Consider the following 23,673-nt stretch of genomic DNA (forward strand, 5'->3'; position numbering starts at 1 on the left):
CTTATTGCCATTGAGTGGATTCCAACTCATAGTGACCCTATAGAACAGAGACTGCCACATCTTTCACCTGCTTAGCCACTGGTGGGTTTGAACTGCTGACCTTGCAGTTAGCAGCCAAGTGCTTCAACCACTACACCAACAGGGCCCCTTGTAGGGTACATAGTCCCAAAATATTTTTTTGTTGTCATTTAAATCAAGAATTTGAGGACCATAATTGTTAAGTGAAGGGTTCCTAGTGGCTAAGTGCTCAGCTGCTAATGGAGAAGTCAGCAGTTCAAATCTACCAGCTGTTTCATGGGAGAAAGATGTGGCAGTCTGCTTCTGTAAAAAAAAATCTGTAAAGATTACAGCCTTGGAAACCCTATGGGGCAGTTCTGCTCTGTCCTACAGGCTTGTCATAAGCCAGAATCAATTGATGGCAACAGATTTTAATGATTAAGTCACTTTCTCAAGGTCACAGAGGTAAGTTAGTGACATTTAGATATAAAGTCAAGATCTTATAAGCCCTTATTGCAGTATTCATTTCACTATACTAGAAAAAAATGCAATAATGTCATCTACATTACTTGGTGCATGGCATTTTTAATTTCCATGAGAGGCTTACCCAAAAGCAGGCTTTGGAATTGCTCTAACAGAACTGATTGTCAAAATCAAGTAAAATCTACCCACTGGCTAAAACAAAAATGCAAATAAAAATAATATTTCCTATAGCTTGCATTGCTCACTAGTCTCTATATTTTAAATTTGAGGGTTTCTAGCAGCAGATCTGAGCAGGCTAGCCCCTGTCCTCGTAAAGTTCTGTGGAGATTTGTTCTTTTTTAAATTGCTTTTTATAATACTGATTTCTCATCCCGTTCTATCCCAGAGCAAGTGTGAGTTTGGGGCCTACAGTGAAGGCACCGGGCACCTGAGATGGGAACTGGAACCACAAGAGAATGACTCTTAGCTAAAACACTGATGATCACACGCATCTTCTATGTGTTTTTCATAGAGGTCTGTTGAGGAAGAATCTGAAGCCATGAAATTTGAAGTGGAGATGAAATTATTAAGTGAAACAGTTTCAGCAGGTATTCTTCTAAACTAACATTTTTAGAATTTAACTTTATTGGGATTTTCTGCTTAGAAAAGAAATGCATAGTCATTTAAAAAAAAAATCAGACTTTGGAATAATAGATTTAAAGTGAAAATTTTCCATAATCCGTCCTCTGAGATAACCAGTATTAACAGGTTTCTTTTATCTTCTCTTTCTCGCTCTGATTTTTAATAGAACTATGAGAGCCTATCATGTAAATGTTTTTGTTGAAAATTATTTTTTTTATCTAACAAGTGGACATTTTCTAAGTTAGAACACTGGTAACCTCACTTTTTTTTTAGTAGCTGTATTAACACTCCATTCCAGCATTAAAACAGGATTTATGTAACTAAATCCCTATTTATAGAAAGTGAGATTATTTCCAATATTTTATTATTACATTGTTACAATAAACACAAGCATACTCAATTGGGACTTCCTCAACACTCCTAAGTTTTTTTGTATTGAATTTTTTTCCTGGAAAATAGCAATTAAGATACAGTTTACAAATGTGAAAATGATAAACTCAAACCCATTTCTCTCGAGTTAATTCTGACTTATGGCAATTTTATAGGACAGAGTAGAACTGCCCCCTAGGGTTCCATAATTCTTATGGAAGCAGACTGGCACAGCTTTCTCCCTTGGAGCAGCTGGTGGGTTCGAACTCCCACCTTTTTGGTTAGCAGCAGAATCCTTAACCACTGTGCCACCTGGACTCCTTGTGAAAATGATAGTGGTGTCTAATTTGTAAACCTTTTAGTTTGGGATTTATATGCATCTGTGCCAATAACTCCTAAGGAATCTATTTTCTAAATATCTCTTAGCATATTTTTCATAACAAGTCCCTTGCTTGCTTCTTTACTTTTTCTAATATACTTTTATTTGCGTCAGAAGCCACCAAGGTTTATATCTTTATAATTTTTTGATAACCCTTACCAGATACTCTTCCTGTTAGAAATATGACACTACAGTCAGGTGATGAACCTCTGTCAGTAAAACCTAGCATCTCTACTTGATGATCACAAAATAATATCTACCACAAAGATCTAAGTTTCTACACAGTATTCTTTCTTGCTTTCTTTCCAGGTAAATGGATCATTAATTAAATACATTTGAAAATTAATTAAAGAATGGAATCTGTTGAATGTACCCAAGGTAAAATGGGTAATTGCTTAACTGGAATTTTCTTTGGTTATTTCCATTAATTTTCAGTGCCTGATCTCCATATGTGAAATTTAGTGCCAGCTCAGTGTGCTGCTTCTTATGTGACAGGAAAATTGTAATAATAAATGATAATACTAAGAATTCCTGAATTTGGTACCAGTTCTAAGCACTTCACATGCATTAACTCACTCTTCCGTCAAATGTTGTAAGATAGATACTATTATTGTTCCCATTTTGTAGATGAAGAAACTGAGGATAGAGATGTTAATTAGTATATTTTGCCAAGGTCACACAGCTAGTAAAAGGTGTAACCTGTAAGCAGTCTGACTTCCCCTTAACCACTATACTATATTGAAAGAGGGCTGGGAATGGTCCGTAGGATGTGTGACTTCACATATTCCCTGTGATTATGCCCTAGAGAATTTTGAAATCATAGAACTTCTAGATTCTTTTGTGAACCAGAGAGTTTAAACAATCCAGTTTCTTCTCTTTCAGTCCTCCATCCCTGTTTTTCTATGAGCTGGGCCTATTTTTGTTGGGGGGAAAAACATAGCTTTAATTACATATATGGACTAAAATTTGTTTTTTTCTCCCCACCATTTTTCTTTTTTTTTAACTTAGATTTTTAACCTCATAATGTTAGACTTCAAGAAATTAATTTTGACAATTATTGAATTTTATGTTAAACCATTTTTGATCTTTAATAAAAATAGATTAAAAATTTTTATTATAGAAGTAGAACCTGCTTATTGTATAAAAATTCCTAAAATGTTAGGCTATGAGTTATAAATGAAGCTCTCCCCGGCACCCTACCCTTACACACACCTAGTCGTATTTCCATGGTTAGCCTTATTAATAGTTGTGAGTTAACCACTTTTTGAAAAATTTTAGTAACCAGTTAATTAGAAACTTATTTTACTAATACTTTTTCATTTCCTCTTAAGAAAATACAAAAAAGTTATGATCTATTTAGAAACTGTGTTAATCTGATTCATTGTAGCACAATTGTTGCTGCTAGAGAATTCTTGTGAAAAGCCAGAATTTTTTGAAGCAAATGAGGTTGATTTATTTCAATTCACAACTCTGGGTGGAGTGTACCACGTGGATATTTTGGAGCTTCCCCCACAGTGTAAACCGGTGAATGGCTGGATGATTGTGGAAGTAGGTGGATCCTCTCTCTCTCTCTCTTTATTTCTTTTATTGAGGTAAAACTCATGTAACATAAAATTAACCATTTAAAAATGTATAGTTTAGTGGCAGCTCCTGTAAAGATTTACAGCCTAGGACCTCTATGGGACAGTTCTACTCTTTCCTATAGGGTCATTATGAGTTGGAATCAACTCATTTGTGTTTGGCTTCTTTCACTTAATATGATGGTGCTAAGGTTCACCTGCATAGTAGCATTTATCAATAGTTCATTCCTTTTTATGGCACAGTAATATTCCATTGTGTGTATAAATATTATACTTGTTTATCCATTCATCTGTTGGTGGACATTTGGGTTGTTTTTACCTTTTGGCTACTGTGTCAAAACGGCTGTATGTAAATGGACGGTCATGGCTGTGTTCCAGTTAACTTTGTTTTTGCTGTGTATGTTCTCAAAAATAAGTAAATAAATTAAAAAAATTCATCTGTATGAGACCAAATGGTTAACAAATACTCTAAAGCATAGATAAGAAGGTTAAGGGGATGTGAGACTAGATTAATTAGATAAAACAACTACAATGGAAATAATGAGAATAATGATACAATGTGAAGAATGTAAACATGTCACTGAACAAGATGTGTAGGAATTGTTGAATGGGAACTTGTTTTGCTGTGACAACTTCCACTGAAAATACTATATTGAAAAACAAACACAACAACAAAAAATACATAAATCAAAAAAAACCAAACACGTTGCCATCAAGTCAATTCCAACTCATAGCAACCCTATAGGACAGAGTAGAACTGTCCCATAGGGTTTCCAAGGAGCGCCTGGTGGATTCGAACTGCTGATCTTTTGGTTAGCAGCTGTAGCTCTTAACCACTACCCCACCAGGCTTTCCAAAAAAATACGTAGTGGGCTGGATTTCTCAGGGGCTGTAGTTTGCTGACTTTGGTATGGACCAGTGGTTTTCAGATTGTGGTCCCTTCATAAGAAGTATCAGTATCATCTGGAAGCTTGTTAGAAATGTGAACTCATGGGCCTTATCCCTCACCTACTAAATCAGAAACTCTGAAGGTGAGGCTTAACAATCTGTATTTTAGCAAAACATACCCTAAAGTTTGAGAACCACTGATCTTGACCCTTTATATACAAAGTATGGTCCATGGACCAACAGTATTGGCATCACTTGGGAGCTTGTTAGAAATGCGTAATTTTGGACCCCACCTCAAACCTACTGAATCAGAAGCTGAGTTTTTAACAAGATTCTCCAGTAATTCATATGCCCATTAAAGTTTGAGAAGCACTGATCTGGCTGTTGCTACTACTACTGATGCACAGAACACGTTTTGAGTAGTAAGGATATTAGTGATAGCAGTTGTTAGATCATGGTTCAAGGACTTTCTCATTCCTGTTTCTATAAGTAGTGACCCAAGCACTAATATTGACTTGGTGTATTTCACCATTGACTTGGTATATACACCTGGTTATGCTGTCATAGGCTTTTCTTTCCCTTCCTTTTCCTCTCTCCCTCTCTTCCTCCCTTCCTTCCTTTTCTTCCTTCATTTCATTCCTCTCCTCTAGCACAGTATGTATAGAGGTTGCCAGGCACTTCTCACCCACAATCCTACCCACTGAGTACCTAGAGCTATATTGTATTACAGCAGTATTTCTCAACATTTTTTTCTAATTGCTCTTCAATTAATTTTTAATACCACACATATGTATCTCTTCATGTGCTGTATGCACATAGGTATTTTATACATAAAAGAGCAAGGTCTTTTTACCTGCCCAGAAAGAACTAATTTTCACCCCCTTGGGGACAATATTGCCCTTCTTCCCGCTTTCTCTTCCCCATCGAGAATGTGCGTATTAGGGCAAGCATGGGGGAAATAATCTGTTGCAGCCGCCTTGAAGAATCTATCTGAGTCAGCCCTTGATACTTGGGGGATAACTGAAGGAAAGGGGTTAGTCCAAGAAAGATATTCCTTTGGCGTAGGTAGACCTTCAGAACTCTATCTGTAGGAAGGTCCCAGCCTGAGCTGGGGTTTTCAAGCATCCATTCAAAGATCCATTGTTGAATTTTGTCAGAATGCTCTGATACCATCATTCCATGCCCTCCATTTCGGCCCAAAGTCTCCTCCTCCACACCTGTCTTTCTTTCCTGCAACAAAGAGGCCTTCCTCCTTTTTTTCAAGGCTCTTTTCAGTGATCTCCCACCTATTCTAGAATTTTGCCCCACACAATCCTTTATCTATTTTGTAACATTTTTATCTTGCCCCCTTCCCTGGATCCTTCTCTGCTGCATTCAGATACACACAAATCTCCCTTATCCCAGAAGAATCTGCTGTTCCATTAATTTATTTTCATCCATTCATTTCTGTACTTCTCAAAAGGTATTTTACTCCTCACCCACACTCCGTAATGAAGGTATTGGAAGTGTATTGATCACGAAGGAGGCAGTATAACATAGTGAAATAAGCATGGCGTTTAGGGGCCTGTAGATCTATTTTTTAGTTCTGGTCCCTCCTTGAAGTCCTTTTGTAAACTTTAGCTAATTGCTTGATTTCTCTAAGTTTCAGTTATCTTCTCTGTAATATATCAGCATTGTAGGACTGCTTGGAGGAATATAAGCCACAGCATAGAGCCCGGCCCATAGCAGGGTTCTGTAATTGCATCCATATTCAGCAGTTTTTTTCCTCAATTATGCTTTTTTAATTTTGTTGTGACATTTTGGTTAGTCAACCTATAGATAAATGGGACCAAACTACAATGGTTCTTAAAAATAATCTTATTTATTGATAGTTGCATTTTAGCTATTACCAGTCAGCTTCTAACTTGGCATTGTTTTGGTCCTTTTTAAAAAGATACTCAAAGAAGGATTACAGAAATATAAATATCCTCCAGAAACTACAGAAGACTTTGAAACAGAAAATGCTTTTCCACCTGTAGAGGTCATGCTTCAAGTTCAAGAAAATGTAATATTTTTTGAGGATCCCATGGTTGCAAGGTGGGACCCTGAAGGTACAGCAATGCTTTTATCAGCTTCTGTAATCATTATAATCATTGAAGAGAGGTATAATAATACAAATCTTCAAATTGAAACAGAAAATGGAGTATAAAAACTGAGTTTCTAATCTTACATATTTCTTTGCCAATTTTGGGGTCTTTGTTTTGCTTGCTCTTGATGGAAATGAATAGGGGTTGGAGTTTTAAATTTAATGAGTTATAACTATTAGTTCCTAAAGTGTTTTATTGGCCATAGTCTATGAACGGTTAATTTATGGTTATATCATAATGTTAAAAAATAAGGAACTAAATATAAAACAGTTTAGCAAATCAAAAACGAAGAAACAAATTGAAAGCCTACTATCTCTTGACATAACCAAATAAATTCAGATTGGGCTGGGTGATTAATATTTGATTATTTTAATATTATTGATCTATAAAATATAACTTATTGGGCATGAGGAATGAACAAATGGGAAACCTGAGTAAGAAGAAAACTAGGCTCTGTATGCCTCTTTATAATTTTTGATTCTTGAACCATGGGAAATTGCTACTTATGCAGGATATTAAATAAATATCCTTAAAACCAGAGTATCCATAGAGATATAAGCTAATGATTCTCTAATTATTAAAAAATACCTAGTTTTGGGTAGGCTGGCTGAGCTTTGAAAGATCTGTCTTGTGAATTAAATGTATGCAGTTTTAAGGATTCTAGATGAAAGCTGTATAGCTTTGCTTTAAACATTAATTATTTTAGATCCATCTATTTGTGAAGGGATTTATGTACTTGGTGATAAGTCAGGAACAGACAGGCTCACTAGGGCACACAGTTATTATTTAACCTATTTATTTAGTAACTGGGGGAGAGAATTAAGGAACTTCTACCCAGAAGAGTAAATTTTTTTGTAGTTTAAACTTTTTAATAAATACCCCAATGCTCAACACTTTTGCTCGTGTAGACAGCCACAAGATATTATTTATGTTCTAGAAATAGTTTATGTATTAAAACAGTATATTTCTAACAATAAATCTAAGTATAAAATATGTCAAAATGAACAATTATGTAATTTCTTCCTTTCATGCTGCTTTAGAGGCTTGACTTTCTTTACCATTATTTAATGGTACTGTTCCTAAATTTGTGTCTCGTTAAAAATTATTTATACTAAATTAGAATTCGATAAGATTAGTAATCCCATATGATTCATGGAAATACATACAACTTGTGTAAAATTTGACTTTGTAATTACAAGGGCAAATATTCAAAATTTCCGGTAATTTTTAAACTATGAAAAAAAACCAAACCCACTGCCTTTAAGTCGATTCTGACTCATAGTGACCCTATAGGACGGAGTAGAACTGCCCCATGGAGTTTCCAAGGAGCACGTGGTGAATTCAAACTGCCGACATTTTGGTTAGCAGCCATAGCACTTAACCACTATGCCACCAGGGTTTCCTTTTAAACTATAGGGAAACTTTCTGCCAGGTAATACTACAAATTTGGAGAATTTATTTATATGAAATATTTAATTTTTATCTTTACAAATTAAAATAATTTTGTTAATTTAGGAACCAAAAGGGGGGTTATAAGTAACTTAGTTTATCAATATAATTATATTTATTATATTGAATTTAATAGTAAAAACTGGGCAGTGGGACTCTCCACATGAGAAGAGGAAGGAGAGCCAAGTGGAAATGGTGAGGGCATTTATTCTGGAAAGAGAATGAATGATTCATTCATTTGTTCCATAAATATGCTAAACAATAAGAAATATAGAGACAGATGAGACATAATTCCTTTATCTAGGAGTTTTCAGATTGTAGGAGAAGCAGACGGGGGGAAAACATCATAAAGTAGTAAGGTGCTATAATAGATATAAAGTGCTGTAGAGCAAAGTAGTGACTGGATTGTTCTAGGAGAGTTAAGGACGACTTCTCGTAGGATAGAACATTGAACATGGCCTTAAAATATGAAGAGAACATTTTCATGCAATCCTTTGTGTGAAGCTATGTTTTCATTTTTCTAGGAATGGAATTGCTGGGTCCAAAGGTAACTTTATGTTTAACATTTTACAAAACTGCCAACTGTTATTCAAAGTAGCTGTATCATTTTACATGCTCACCAGTAATGCCTGAGTTTTCTCCATCCTCATCAACATTTGTTATCTTTTTTATTATAGCCATTCTAGTGGATTTGAGTTGGTATCTCAGTGTGTTTTTAATCTTTATTCCTTTGTTTTTTGTAATGGAAACCCTAGCGGCGTAGTGGTTAAGAGCTACGGCTGCTAACCAAAAGGTCAGCAGTTTGAAACCACCAGCTGCCCCTTGGAAACCCTATGGGGCAGTTCTACTCTGTCCTGTAGGGTCACTATGAGTTGGAATTGACTTGAGGACAACGGGCATTTTTTTTTTTTTTTTTTGATGACAAATAATGTTGAGCATCTTTTCATGTACTTACCAGCCTTTGTATATCTTCTTTGGTGAAATTCTCATTCAAATCCTTTGCCCATTTTTAAATTGGGTTGTTTTATTACTGAGTGGTAAGAGATGCAAAAGGCCACCTATTGTATGATTATGTTTATATGAAATGTCCAGAAGAGGCAAATCTTTAGAAACAGAAAGTAAATTAGTGGTTACCTGGGACTGAGGGTGGAATGGGAATTAACTATAAATGGACATAATGGCTATCCTACTGGGGGATAAAAATGTTCTAAAGTTGGATTGTGTGATGGTTGCTCAACTTGGTAAATATACTAAAAATAGCTGTACACTTAAAATAGGTGAATTTTAATTTTTTTTTAAAAAAGAGATTCTCTAAAACATTGGGGAAGAGTACTGTGGGAAGAACGAACTACATATGCAAATGCACTGAGGTATATGATGTTGATGGAGTAGGGTAAGAAGTATGGCTGGCTGATAACTGATGTATGAGAAGTGGCAGGGGATGAAAACAGAAACGTGAGGTAAGCTTCATTTGAAGGGTCTTACATACCATGCTGAGAAATTTGGGTTTGATCCTACTGGCAAGGGAAACTCTCAGCTAAGTCAGCTTTTTGTGGAGATTCTATTCTAAATGTAAAAGGTCAATTTATACACATTGCATTTATTTGGATGGTTTCATCTTATTTTCTTAATAGGGAAAATGAAGCTAATGTCACTTTCTTCACTTACAAAGGTAAACATTGGAGAACAGATGGCATCAGTTGTGTAAATTATAATTCGGAAAACAGACTTGTAACATTCAACCTGGAAGCCTTTGGCCCCATCACCTTGATTCAAGATGCTCATATTAACATGCCATACCAGTCATGGGAACTAAGACCACTTGAAATGAATAAAGTACTTTTGACTGTAACTACAGTATTTACTGAGATTCAGATTCAAATTAAGGTGAATTACTGCTATGTCAAAGTCATATAAATCTCTTTGATGGATATGAGTGTATCAAAGCAGTAAGTCACTGCTGATTTATGTCTTGAAATGTCTTTTATACATATAAAATGTACACTTCACTGCAATTTCTAAATGAAATAGAAATTGATTACATAGGCAATGATATGTAAGATGTAAGGTTCAAACTTGTATTCTAAGGTTACTAGGGATAGATCAATTAATGAAGCTACAAGCCTGATGGCAGTAGTATGAATGTCAGAGTTTTGATCCACCCTAAAGAGACTCCTTGATCTTTATGATCCAGCCATTTGAAATTTCCTTTGAGGTTGGCCTCTCTCTGAATGAGCGTCTATTGCTCATCCATCAGAAATTACATAGCCTGAAATTTAGAGAGTCAGAAAATAGATAGTGGTTGCCTGGAATTAACTGTAAATGGGCATAATGAACCTCACTGAGGTGGTGAAAATGTTCTAAGACTGATAGACAGTGAGGCTGCACCGCTTGGTAAAGTCATTGGATCATACACTCGAAATGAGTGAATTTTATGAAATGTAAAATATACTTCCACAAAATTGTTTAAAAAATAAGATAGCCTGGAATTCCTTATGAGTACAGCAAAAAGACTGGAATACCACCAAACTTTAATACCAGATGAGAGATGGGAACTCTGTACACTTTCAAATTGCCACTTTGCCAAACTTTAAAATTGGATAGTAATTTTGCATCATGTTGAATCTTAAATGTGTAAAAAAATTTGAAAGTATAATTCTGAAAAGTTAGTCATTGTTGCCATCAAATTGCTATTTTAATTCAATAACAATATATGTCATATTCTTAGATCATAAGTTATAAAGTTGGAGGAGACCTAAGAGATCCTTTGGTCTAATCACTTATTGTTCAGACATAGCCCAAAAAAGCATTAGGTAACCTGTTTAAGGAACCCTAGTGGCACAAAGGTTAAGCTACTAACCAAAGGGTCAGTGGTGGGTTTGGCATCAGCCACTCCTCAGGAGAAAGATGTGGCAGTCCGCTTCCGTAAACATTTACAGCCTTGGAAACCCTATGGGGCAGTTCTGCTCTGTCCTGTAGGGTGGCTAGGAGTCGGAAGTGATCCAATGGCATAAACTATTTAAGGTAACAAAGATTTAGTGGCACAGCTTCCAGATTAGGCCTAAAATATACGTGCCCTGCATGCTTTTTTATATAGAGTGACACAATAAAAAACACTGTAAAGATCAAAAAGACTGGATCTGGGATGATACTAAAGTAATAATTTCTTTAACTTGCTTATATAAAAACTTCTTTTTCTTATTGGTACTAGGAAAACCTCTGCATGTTAGCTTCAATCAAACTAAAAAACAAAGAGCACGACTCTATTTTGAAAGGAAAATGGATGACTCCTATTCCTTTCATTATTGCACTGAAAGAAGTTGGATTGAATATCTTCCCTACCGGACACTCTCATTTTTATGTTGTTGTAAACAATAAGGCAAGAATGAATCCTTCCAAATTTAGTATAGTGGTCATTTAGGATGTTAAGTATTAATATTTAAATAAATCTTAAGGTATACCGTGCATTTTATGTATTTATTAGATTATAGGAAGAAAGGAAGGAATAAATAAGACAAGGCCAGAAACTATATCCAGGGTCCTCTCAAGTTTAATAATCTTTCTGAAGAAAGTAAGCCTTTAGTATGATCTTCATATTAACAACTGGATTATATCTACCGCTGGTTGGTTTAGTGCAGAGATAGTCTGAGTAACTTCTCATTTTGTATGTTTTGTTCCATGACTATAAGGTTTCTTAAAACACTAAATTACACCACATTTTCCCAAACATGACAAGTCAGGCAAAATTAAACGCATACAAGGACCACCGATGTGCAAAACCCACTCCCTTCTGTTTCTTGGAGTTGCCTGCTTATCTGCATACTGCTTCGTGTCACTCTTAAGTCTTTAGTTAAATGAAATCCTTCCATGTTAAACTGTGAGCCGCATGAGGACACGGGCTGTTTCTTATTTTTGATTCTTCTAGCACCTAGCATGTTCCTGGAATACAGTAGATGTTTAGCAAACATTTGTGATATATGAATGAAGACAAAGTAGTTTCTAATCATGAAAGGTGTGTTGTGTAGGCAGAAGAGTTCTATACTCAAGAACCTCTTAGGCTGTTTTATAAAAAGCTTTCTAAGCCAAAAAAAAAAAAAACTATCAATCTACCTATTCATGTGTTTTTAACAAGCTTAACTTTTAAGCTTATTAATCCATTTTTAATTAACATGTTTATGGATATACCAGAAAATGACAATATAGGTAGACATTCATATAACATTAGAAAATAATCATATAGATTGGCTATGCACATATATGCATGGAAAAAAGAAAACAAACTTTGGTTTTAGTAACCATTTGGCTTTTACTCTACAGATGCTGAATGTAGTGTAGTTTCCAAAATATTCTATTTAAGAAATAATTTTTGAACACCTATTTTAGATGACTAGCATACATCAGTGAATAAAATGAGGAGCTTATAGTAGAGGAAGGCAGAAATAAGCAATAAACATAAAAAATAAATGATCTAGTATGTTAAAAGATAAGTGCTATGGAAAAAGATAGGTCAGGAATAGTGGGGCTGGGGTACCTTACAATATTGTACAGGATATGAGGGGCTTCAGTGAAAATGTAATATTTGAGCAAAACTTAAGGGTGGGGACTTAGCCAAGTGGATATCAAGAGTAGCAGCTTGCAGATAGAGCTCAGCTGCAGCAGACCCCTGAGAAGGTGGCCTGGTGTATCTGAGGATTGAACAGCAAGGAGGCCAGGGAACCCGGAGCTAAGAGAGCAAAGGCAGAAGAGGAGAGGAGATGAGGTTAGGGAGGCAATGAGGCAGATGTGTGTATGTGCTGGGGGGTGGTGGGGGTCAGATCAGGGAGGTCCTTGGATCATTGTTAGGATGTTGCATTCTACCCTGAAAGGGAAAACCATTGCCGAGTTTTGAGAGAAGAGGCCTGCAATTCTACCAGCATTTTAAATGGATCCTTCTAAGTATAGACTACAGGAGGGCAGTGATGGAAGGGATACTTGTTAGGAGGCTCTATCATCAATTCTACTTGTTTTTATACTGACAGGTTCCTTTGGTAGAATTAAAAGCTTATCGACAAATGGCCCTGCTAAGTTCTGCTTTTGCATTTAGTTGGAGCAAGTGGAATTTAAGTTGTGATTCCAGCAAAGTTGTTTTTCAGGTATAGTATGAAAATCCCACGAACTACTTTGTCCTCCAAGAGAAGGTAATCAAAAGCAAAAGTTAATGTGAATCATGGCTTCCCCTCTTAAAAAGGTGAAAAAAACTAACATTCAAAATATATTTGCGAACTTCAAATATTTTCAGTTTGTCAGAATATAAAACCAAGCTATGTAAAGGTTATATGTTCATTGTCCATGATGGTATCAAATGTTCTTGGCTTCAGGCGTCCTATATCTCTTTACATTGACACAAGAATAAATGGAAGCCTTTAATGTGAATAAATCTATAATTCACAAACTCTCGCCTCCAGCATTTTCTGACACATCCACTACTTTCTGGTAAAGAAAGGTATCATCAAATTCTAAAAGCTGACTGATGGATGTTTTCCTCTGAACGAGCTACTGTATTATTTGTTTTTGTCTTTTTCCCCATCTAGAATATAAGCTCCTTGAAGACCAGATTTTGTTGTTGTTTATTAGCATATCTTAGTTGTTTTTTTCTGTCTGTTTTATTTCACTCATACCCCTAGGACACAGAACAGTGACTGGCACATGATAGGTGTTCCATACATATATGTTGAATGAATGAATACATGTAGATAAATTCTATATGCACCAAGATATAGTTTTATAATAAAAAAATTAATAATGGAACATCGAGAAAGTTTCTTTAGTGGTGATGGCTGCACAGCATGATAAATGGAATTGTCACCGAATGGTACATGCGAAAAATGCTGCAATGGGAAATGGTACATATATTTTTACCACAATTAAAAAAATTTTGATTTTCACTTTAGCAATTGTGGGAACTGCGTTGAGCCCTTCAAATGACACTCTACTACCATAATACCTAATAGAAGAGGACCTGTTACTAGCTTTTTCTATTTTTTGTTTTCCTTCAGGTGAAGGAACACCTTAACCAAGAACCTGATACCGAGTATCCCGATTGGGCCCTTTTAATGTTTAGTGGTGACAGAGCACAAAGACTGAAGATCAATGAATACAGCGAGACATTCTCTGAAGCTCTTAAAGAGGAAACCGAGTTTCATTCTACTCTGTATCACATGGTGAAGGATTTTGCTTCTGGAGAAGCAATAGAGAAAATCAGGAGTTCCAACTGCCAGTTTGTTGATTCTGTATGCCAGATGCTACTCTCTACTAGATTACTCAGCTATTCTTAATCCCCATGGGTAAATCTGAAGAATCAAGCAGTTTGGGGAAAAAAAAAAAAATCAGGTATTTTTTCAATAAAGTATAACAATCTAATCAGCATTTTACATTCAAATTTTACTTTAAACGATGTGTTTTATTTCCCTACTAATTCTACTTGGCCTACTGAGAATTTCAACTTTCACTGTATGAAGATTTGAATGCATCTTTATTTCAATAAATTTTAACAAACAAAACAATATATAATATTTCTTTCTTGAAAAGCTCATTAAACGATTATAGGCAGGTGTCCTCCCCCTGTATTTCAAGTTGGAGAGGTAATCGCAGAAAGAAGGGAATGTAAAATAGTTTACGGTTGTGCGAAGAACCTCTGGTTCTATACTCTCCTTTCCCAGCTAAAAATTACTAATTCACAGAGTTCAGATACTGAAATTTTAAAAATCAAAGTGCACATGTTAAGATGTGCCGCAGTCACACTGGTGGTGGTCCGTTGTGTTGGAGTTTGGTAAAAGGCCACAAGGCATGTTCTAGAGACATCCAGGAGTCCCCATTCCGTATGGGAGCAGCATCCACAGGCTTTTGGAAAAATAAGCCTGTGAGGAAGCTCATCAAAGCTGCAAACAGTACAATGAATGCAACAGAAATCCAGAGTGCCTTATTAGCTTTTCCGAAGGAAGTCTTGAGATTCGCTGCCCAGGAAGCTATTGTGTCATAACTATAAGGAAAATACAAATACAGAATTTGGTGATCCCAATAATTTGTTATTAAAAACACTCCTTTTGCTAACAATACAATCTAGTCATTGATGTGCCCTACCAACCACCAAAACTGCCTTATATTAAACTACATGTTATGATCTTGGCTTTGGCCACAATCTGCCCTCCCCCCCGCCCCAATAATTATTAGAATTAAATGATGTAGTATGATGAGAATCTGAAAATAATGTGATTTAGGCATTATTTCACTCCTAGCTGGTATAGTCTAATATTTATATCATTTCAACCAGGAAAGGCAACTTATAGTGCAACTGGAAATATTATTTACTGGGTAGAGTAGGATATATGTGTATGTACATATATTTAAAAAAACCAAAACCAAACATTGTTGCCATCAAGTCGATTCTGACTCAGAGAGACCCTATAGGACACAGCAGAACTGCCCCATAGCATTTCTAAGGAGCGCCTGGTAGATTCAAACTGCTGACCTTTTGGCTAGGAGCCATACCTCTTAACCACTGCACCACCAGGGCTTCTTATGTACATATATATGTGTATATAAACATGTCACTTACTTCTCACCATAACCTGTACTTTGCTGTGCTGAAATTTAAACTGTATTTCCTTTAGAAATGCCCACAAAAAAGCTTATTACACCATCATTTAGGTCTTTGAACAGTTGACTCAGTGCTAGACACTGTACTCAACACTTTGCATGTGCTAATTCATTTAATCACGACAGTAAAAACCAAAACCCACTGCCGTCAAGTCGATTCCGACTCATAGTGACCCTATAGGACAGAGCAGAACTGCCCCGTAGAGTTTCCAAGGAGCGTCTGGCGGATTCGAACTGCTGACCTCTTGGTTAACAGTCGTAGCACTTAACCACTACGCCACCAGGGTTTCCAATCATGACAACAGAGTGACATAAATGACATAAATACTATTATCATCACTATTCGGCTGCTAACCATAAGGGTCAGCAGTTCGAATCTGCCAGGCGTTCCTTGGAAACTCTATGGGGCAGTTCTACTATATCCTATAGGGTCGCTATGAGTTGGAATTGACTCAACGGCACTGAGTGTTTGGGTGCTCAGTAATGGTTGAACTTGCCAATATCACATAACTAGTTAAAAAACCAGTTGCCATCAAGTTGATTCTGACTAATGGCAACTGCATGTGTTTCAGAGTAAAACTACTCCATAGGGTTTTCATAGCTGTGACCTTTTGGAAGCAGATCATCAGGACTTTCCACCAAGGTACCTGAGTCAGTTTGAACTGCCAACATTTTGCTTAGTAGTTAAGCTCTTAACTGTTTGTGCCTCCCAAGGACTCCTCACCCAGTTGTTGTTGCTGTTGTGTGCCATTGAGTTGATTCCAACTTACTGCAACCCTATAAGACAGAGTAGAACTGTCCCACAAGGTTTCCTAGGCTGTAATCTTTATGGGAGATTTCCAGGTTTTTTTCTTCCACAGAGCGCCTGGTGAGTTCAAATCAGTGACCTTTCAGTTAGCAGCTGGGCACTTAACCACTGTACCACCAGGGCCCCTTATAGCTAGTTAGAGAGCTGGAGTTTGAGCCTAGGCCATTTGGCTCCAGAGCCAAGATCCTAACACTGTAAACTCTCCTGCCTCTTGTAACGTAGGTTCAGGTATAGCTATTGTAGACCACGCCAAGTTTGCTATTCATCATAAATATAAACATTTGAAAGGTCTTTTAGTAACCCTGCCTTACCTTTCCTCATTTCCACTAAAATACTCCCTATCATTTAGCAAATGGACAACTTACATTGAAGAAACATCCCATTTTGATGGATTATTTCTCTTTTCAGAGAGACTTGGCTTCCTCGTCTGTTCTACTATTTCTTCTCCAGGTGGTTCTGAGTCGTCTTTAGTTCTGTAAATAAATTTTGTTTTAAAATATTTGAAATTAAGGATATGGATATATAACTTAGGAGGTTCACAGATACTTGTTTTGCTTCAGGAAGATTTGATATTTCTCTCTAAAAGTCAAATTGCCAAATTTAATATTTTTAACCATTTACAGGAATTTTATTTAAAAAATTATTATTCTATTTGGAAAAGTAATAAATATTTGTTGTAGAAAGTTGGGATATGAGCCAAAGAACAAAAATTGTAGAAAATTGGTGAAATATACAAAGAACATATAAAGTTTGTCAATCTTACCACTTACAGTTAACCAATGTTAATACTGTGATCTCTCTGCATATACAGGCATTCCCCGGGTTATGAATGAGATTCATTCCTAAATCTGCCTTTAACTTGAATTTGTAGGTAAGTCAGAACAAAGTTACACACTCAAGCGAGTGTTAACAGCAACATGATACAGCCAACTGCTGAAGCCCTTAAATGTCTTCGTGAGTGTCACAAAGTACGTGCATTCGTAATTATGAACCACTGTATTTAATTCAAAATTTTAACACAATAGGCTTTATGGCAGTCTGTTCCTAAGTACCAGTTGTCCATAAGTCAGACGTTCTTAATCCGGGGACTTACTGTAAATGTATTTAACCACACTTTAAATAAATTTGGATGCCATATTTCTTCCTCTTTTATATATTTTTTCAATATATAATGAAATTTGTCATCAATATCATTTCTAAAAGAAAAAAAAATATTTTTTATTTTTTTTATCATTTCTAAAAGGGCCGGGCCTCGTGCGCCGGCTTTGCTGGGCGGGATGCTCCTCAGCACCAAAGGCTGGGGTCGCCGGACCGGGGGGCGGGGGGCATGTGGGGCCTTGCTGCAGACCCTGCAGTCAGGGTGGGCGGTGGGCGGCCTTGGTCGGGGATCGGGACCGCGCAGGGAAAGGGGCGGCGGCAGGTGACCGCAGGCGGGAGACACAGGGGACCGCACGAGGAGAGCCCCCTTCTGTCCTTGTAACTTACAAGATTAAAATTAATTTGGTGTGGATGGTTCTGAACAAATACCGGTCTTTTGAGGTATGCCATTTTGAAAACAGATGGAGTTGTATCTTCGATGAAAAGGAAATATTTGGAAAAGTTTATATTTTATTTAGCGGAAGCGTAAATCCTGAGACTGAATTCTCTAAAAGACCTGTACAAAGTAGCAGACGTTGGAAGCATTTACACCCAGTCAGCTTGAAGAGTCTCAAATGGACCCTCCCTCTCAGAAATCAAGATGGCAGCCTACTATGGGGAATTGAGGAAAAATGGATTAATACAAGAGTGCTGTGATGATACACAACCAACACCAGGTTCTTTTAACATGGATTCCATGAAATGAATGAAGATAATAGGTTTCTTACCCAACATAAAAGGACAATGGATTTGACTTTCTAAAGACTTTTTGTATCATTAAAACAAGGGCATTTTTGACATTTGGAGAAGACAGATGGCATGTTAATATAGATAATAGTTTGTATGCCTAGAATTTTTTGCAGTTTTTGTATGAGTATGACTTTATGGATTGTAACCTTTAATAAAATTTCTAACACTTTAAAAAAAAGTATCATTTTTAAATATTCTTCTACCATGTCATTTTTCATATTCTATTAGCAATTAATGTTACTTTTTCCTTTGTAGGATTTTTGATTACTTCTAATGTGGAATAACCTGTAAAGTATCATTGCTTCTCTTTATCTAAAAATCTTAATAATTTGGAAAATCTTTACAAAAGTACCCTCAATGTAAAGATAGTTAAAACAATCTACTATTCACTGAGCTGGAGTAGAGCAATTGGATTGATTATATTTTGAATAGAATTGTGTTACCTACAAAGAGTTCCCTCCACCTGAACAAAACTTAATTGTTTCATTACAGGGCTTCAAACCAGTTTGAACCAGTTCAGTAATGGCTGACGAAGTGAAACTGGAATGAACAGGAATTGTTAAAATTTGAGTGATTTGGGACGATAACTGGAGTGGAAAAATTACAGGTGGAAGCCCTCAAATGAGAGACTTGAAGAGGTGCAGTGAGTCTTTTCGGAAGCCTGATGCGTGAGACTGAATTATTGGCAGGACTCTGGAGAGCAACACTCATTCAAAGCAGTGTGGTTGGCTATCTTTGAGCACGGCACCACTATTTCCAACTCTGCTCAAAATCTGACGGGTAAGAAATTCGGTTGATATGCAGTGGATACGCTGCCCTTATTTTCGAAGGAGATTAAGTTTTTAGCAGGGCTTTGGCGTGTAATTTTTACCGTTCCAGTTATCATTCCAGTTCACCTAATTTTTAAAATTCAAGTCTGTTCTGTTTTTACTTCCTTGGCCATAACTGAACTGGGAAGAACTGGTTCGAGGCCCTGTTTCATTATCATTGTTAGAGACTGAATTGTGTACCCCAAGATATGTGTTGTAAATCCTAACCCCTATACTTGTGGATGTAATCCCATTTGGGAATAGGGTTTTCTTTTTTAGTTAATCAGGTGATATCAGTGTTGGATGTGTCTTAAGCCAATCACTTTTGAGATAAAAAATGAGTAGATTAGGTACAAGCAGAGATGGGGGGTGGTCGATGCCAGGCCACATGAAGATTGCCAAGGAACTGAGGCACAGAAGCTGAAAAGAGACAAGGACCTTCCCTCAGAGCCAACAAAGACAGGAAGCCTTCCTCTAGAGCCAGGACCTTGGATTTAGATATCTAGCCTCCTAAGCTGTGAGAAAATAAATTTCTGTTTGTTAAAGCCACCCACTTGTGGTAGTTCTCTTATAGCAGCACTAGATACTTAAGACAACTTGGTACGAAGAATGGGGTGCTGCTCTAAGAAATACCTAAAATGTGGAAGTGGTTTTGGAATTGGGTAATGGGTGGAGGCTGGAAGAGTTTTAAGGTGCCTAATTAAAAAAAAAAAAAAAACCCACCAAACCCACTGCCATCGAGTTGATTCTGACTCATAGTGACCCTATAGGACAGAGTAGAACCGCCCCATAGAGTTTCCAAGGAGCGCCTGGCAAGTAGTAAAAGCCTAAATTTCCTTGAAGTGACTGTTGGTAGAATTACGGATGTCAAAGGCAATTATGATGAAGGTTCAAAAGGAAGTGGGAAGAACCATAGAAAAAGTCACTATTGTCTTACACATATGGCACTATCAACAGAACGTTGCTGTACATGTGGACATTAAATGTGATGCTGGTAAGGCTTTCAGAGGAAATAATGAACGTGATTGGACAATGAAGGCAATGCTTTTTATGTAGTGACAAAGAACTTGTCTAAATTATGTTCAAATGTTTGGTGGAAGATAGAACTTTTAAGTGATGAACTTGGGAATTTGGCTGAGGAGATTTCTAAGCAAGATCTTAAAGAGGGATCATGGTTTCTCCCTGCTGTTTATAGTAAAATGTGAGAGGAAAGAGATTGCCTTAAAAACAAGGTGTTCGAAACAAAACCAGAACTTAAAGATTTGGAAAATTCTGTTGTACAAACTCAGGACACCAAGGATGTGGCTACATAATCTTTTATTAAAAAGATTAAGCCTGATGAATCTAACCAACTACCACAGAAGAAAACCCATTGGCTTAGACTGAAGGGGACAGAGACAAGACCAAAAGGAAGGAAAGCTGTCTGCCTCTTGGAGTTCTACAGGCAGGAAACAGGACAAAGGAACTATGTATTTTGTCATCCAAGAAAAGAAAAGGCCCATTCTCGGATCAGTTCAGAGATCAGCAAAACTGTTGGAAGAAGCATAGGAAGCAGGGCTGCCTTGGTTTCAAAAGGCAGAGCCACAGTCTCCTAGGTATCAAAGGGTATGATCATGGCATCCTGGGTTTCAAAGGGTGGAGCTACAGCCTCCTAGGTTTCAAAGAGTCAGATCTCCATCAAGTTGGTTCTGGGATGTGGGGCTGCCATTCCTGTGTGCCAGAAGGGTGGTGCTGCCACCCAAAGCTGAGGAGGCAGGGTTGCCACACCCAAGGGACAGAAGAATGGAGCCTGCCAGAGCAAGGGTGTGGGGTCACCACTCAGATGGACTAGGAGAATGGGTCTGCCCAAAGCCGAAGGAGCAGAGTTGCTGTCCCAGTGGGCCTGTAAGGTAGGGCTGAATCCAGACAGCATAGCCAACACCCAGAGTCTGGAGGGCGGGGCAGCTACCTAGATGGTCTGGGAGAACAGAGAATTGTTGTCAAGCCTTGAGAGCTAATGTAATTTGTTTTGGTGGGTTTTGGACTTGGTTGGTTCCTGTGAACCCTTCTTTCCTTCCAGTTTCTCCTATTTGTAATAGAAATGTCTACCTCGTGCCTGTCCCACCATTGTACTTGGGAAGCAGATAACTTGTACTCCAGATGTCACAGGTTCAGAGGTGATGGGAACCTCTGCCCCGGGATGGAATACACCTAAAGTCTCACACACATTTGATTTAGATGATTCAGAAGATGAGACTGTGTTTTGCATGTGCAAAGGACATGAATTTCGGGGGGCCAAAGGGTGAAATGTTATGGATTGAATTGTGTCCCCAAAAATATGTATTGTAAATCCCATTTGGGAATAGCATTTCCTTTGTTAGTTAGTGAGGACATGTCTGTGTAGGGTGTGCTTTAAGCCAATCAGCTTTGTGATAAAAAAAATGAGATTAGGCACAGAGAAATAAGCAGAGATGGGGGTGACAGACGCCAGGCCACATGAAGATTGCCAAGGAACTAAGGAGCAGAAGCTGAAAAGAGACAAAGACCTTGCTCCAGCCCCAACAGAGAGAGAAAGCTGGCACCGTGAATTTGGACTTCTAGTCTCCTGAACTGTGAGAAAATAAATTTCCATTTGTTAAAGCCACCCACTTGTGGTATTTCTTAGTAGCACTAGGTAACTAAGACAGGTGGACTCCCAGAATTATTAAAACAACAACAACATGGGCTCTTTGAGAGTGGGTACTGGGTCTACTAATCTTTATATCCTTAGCACAGTGCTAAAATCTCTTAATTGTACAGATGAGGAAACTGAAACCACACAAGATTAAGCAATTTCCCAAGGTTACCCAACGATACGACTCAGAGGCAGTATTCCTTCATGTCCCTCCTTCTTGCCCTCTACCTTAAAAAAAAAAAAACCAAAGCCATTGCTGTTGAGTTAATTCTGACTCATAGTGACTCGTAAGACAGAGTACAACTGTCCTTTAGGGTTTCCAAGGCTGTAAATCTCTGCAGAAGCAGACTGCCACATCTTTCTCCCACGGAGCAGCTGGTAGGTTTGAACCATCAACCTTTTGGTTAGCAGCAGAATTCTTAACCACTATACCATTTTTATACCATATTTGGGGCAGTTCTAATCTGTCATATAGGGTTGCTATGAGTTGGAACCGATTCGATGGCAATGGGTTTTTTTTTTTTTTTTGTACACCGTATTTTATTTATTTTTTTAAATTTGCTAAATAGAGTTTTATGTTTCTCCTACTCTTGATTTACATAAATGAAAGACATATAAACAATACATATGTTACATATATGTGCATATATATATATATACACACATATATGTTACACCTATATTTCTTTTTAAAAAACTTAAGTTAATAAACATTTTATTTCCGTGGCTCTTTACTGACCTTTCCTCCTGAGGGCCAGATACCTATTCAGGAAAAAAGTATCTCTGCAAGTCTGGCAAATTCCAGGGTCTTTCTAACTCAGGACTGTAACCTTGCAGATTTGAGTGCTACAGGAGTGAATATATCCACAAATAGTATCTATATAGTGCTTTATACCAAAACCTGCTGTCATCGAGTCAATTCCAACTAATAGCGACCCTATAGGACAGAGCAGCACTGCCCCATAGGGTTTCCAAGGAACGGCTGGTGGCTTCGAACTGCTGACTTCTTGGTTGGCAACCGAGTTCTTAACCACTGTACACCAGGGCTCCATACTGCTTTATAGTTTATAAAAAGTCTTTCACAATAAATTATCTTTTTTGATGATGCAGCCTTGATCTCATCTCTGAATAAACGTGGTCCCCACTGTTTATGCCATGGTTCAGTCAGGTTAATAAGCACACCAAGCTTCACTTACTTCACTTCGCATTTTTCTTCTTCAGCATCTGTCCAGGAATAAGTGCTAATAAATCGATGTAGTGAGGGACGGTGTTCACTCTGCTTTGACCCCAAAATACGCCTAAATAAAGATGATTATATCTACTTGTTAAATGTATCTTTAGCCATTATCAATTTATTCCCTATGGCTTAAATTAATACAAAAATTATATAATTGATTTTTTGGCACATTCATATAACTCCTGTTTCATAATAAAACAACCCCATAATATTAATATTATATGCATTAAAAATTATTCTGTTAATAAATGTCACTGTATTTGTACTCTACAAATCAAGTGTTACTGTATCACTTTTTTCAAATGCTCATTTATGTTAGCCCAACTATAATATAGTAAGGTTCTGAAAAAGCAATTATCAAATTACACTTACCAACTGCTTGACCTCCGACTAAGTCTGTCATTATTTTCCATCCCAGCCATCTTTAGAAGTTCAGATGTTAAAGAAATGATAAAATACGAATTTAGTGGGGTAAATTCATATTTTTGTCATCTGAAAATGAATATGCTTTTATTAAAAATGCTTAGGAATTTGCTTACCGTTCCTACATTTCCAATATTTCTGGGCAAAGAGGCAATGCTCACTCTTCGAAGAGAAGATGGCTACATGAAGAAGGAAAAGGTACATTTAGAAAATTTTCAATATTTTATTCCTGTATGCAACACTGCTGAACATACTGGACACACACATCCATGTACTTGTCCACTCCTGGGTTACACAACAGGAACAGTTGAAAGACTTTTGCTATGGTC

The 23,673-nt window shown here is 37.1% G+C and overlaps 2 protein-coding genes across 3 annotated transcripts in view; one reads left to right on the forward strand and one right to left on the reverse strand.

Annotated features, from left to right (window-relative positions):
• DNAI7 (dynein axonemal intermediate chain 7) overlaps nt 1–14,206 on the forward strand; it is a 54,435-nt gene extending 40,229 nt beyond the window's left edge. Inside the window, exons 8-14 of the mRNA XM_023554887.2 lie at nt 992–1,067; nt 3,237–3,397; nt 6,251–6,407; nt 9,565–9,779; nt 11,104–11,271; nt 12,911–13,024; nt 13,928–14,206. Of these exons, the coding sequence (XP_023410655.1) occupies nt 992–1,067; nt 3,237–3,397; nt 6,251–6,407; nt 9,565–9,779; nt 11,104–11,271; nt 12,911–13,024; nt 13,928–14,206 (1,170 nt within the window). The remainder of the gene's footprint in view (nt 1–991; nt 1,068–3,236; nt 3,398–6,250; nt 6,408–9,564; nt 9,780–11,103; nt 11,272–12,910; nt 13,025–13,927) is intronic.
• The window catches only part of IRAG2 (inositol 1,4,5-triphosphate receptor associated 2), a 64,050-nt gene continuing 45,425 nt past the window's right edge, over nt 5,049–23,673 (reverse strand). For both annotated transcript variants that reach the window (XM_064284470.1, XM_064284471.1), the window contains 5 exons: nt 23,461–23,523; nt 23,294–23,343; nt 22,881–22,982; nt 16,701–16,808; nt 5,049–14,910 (listed from right to left, as the gene is read on the reverse strand). In XM_064284470.1, coding sequence (XP_064140540.1) covers nt 14,667–14,910; nt 16,701–16,808; nt 22,881–22,982; nt 23,294–23,343; nt 23,461–23,523 — 567 coding nt within the window. In that variant the 3' untranslated portion in view covers nt 5,049–14,666. The remainder of the gene's footprint in view (nt 14,911–16,700; nt 16,809–22,880; nt 22,983–23,293; nt 23,344–23,460; nt 23,524–23,673) is intronic.

The sequence above is a fragment of the Loxodonta africana genome, chromosome 4 (assembly GCF_030014295.1).
Source record: "Loxodonta africana isolate mLoxAfr1 chromosome 4, mLoxAfr1.hap2, whole genome shotgun sequence".
Taxonomy (NCBI): Eukaryota; Metazoa; Chordata; class Mammalia; order Proboscidea; family Elephantidae; genus Loxodonta; species Loxodonta africana.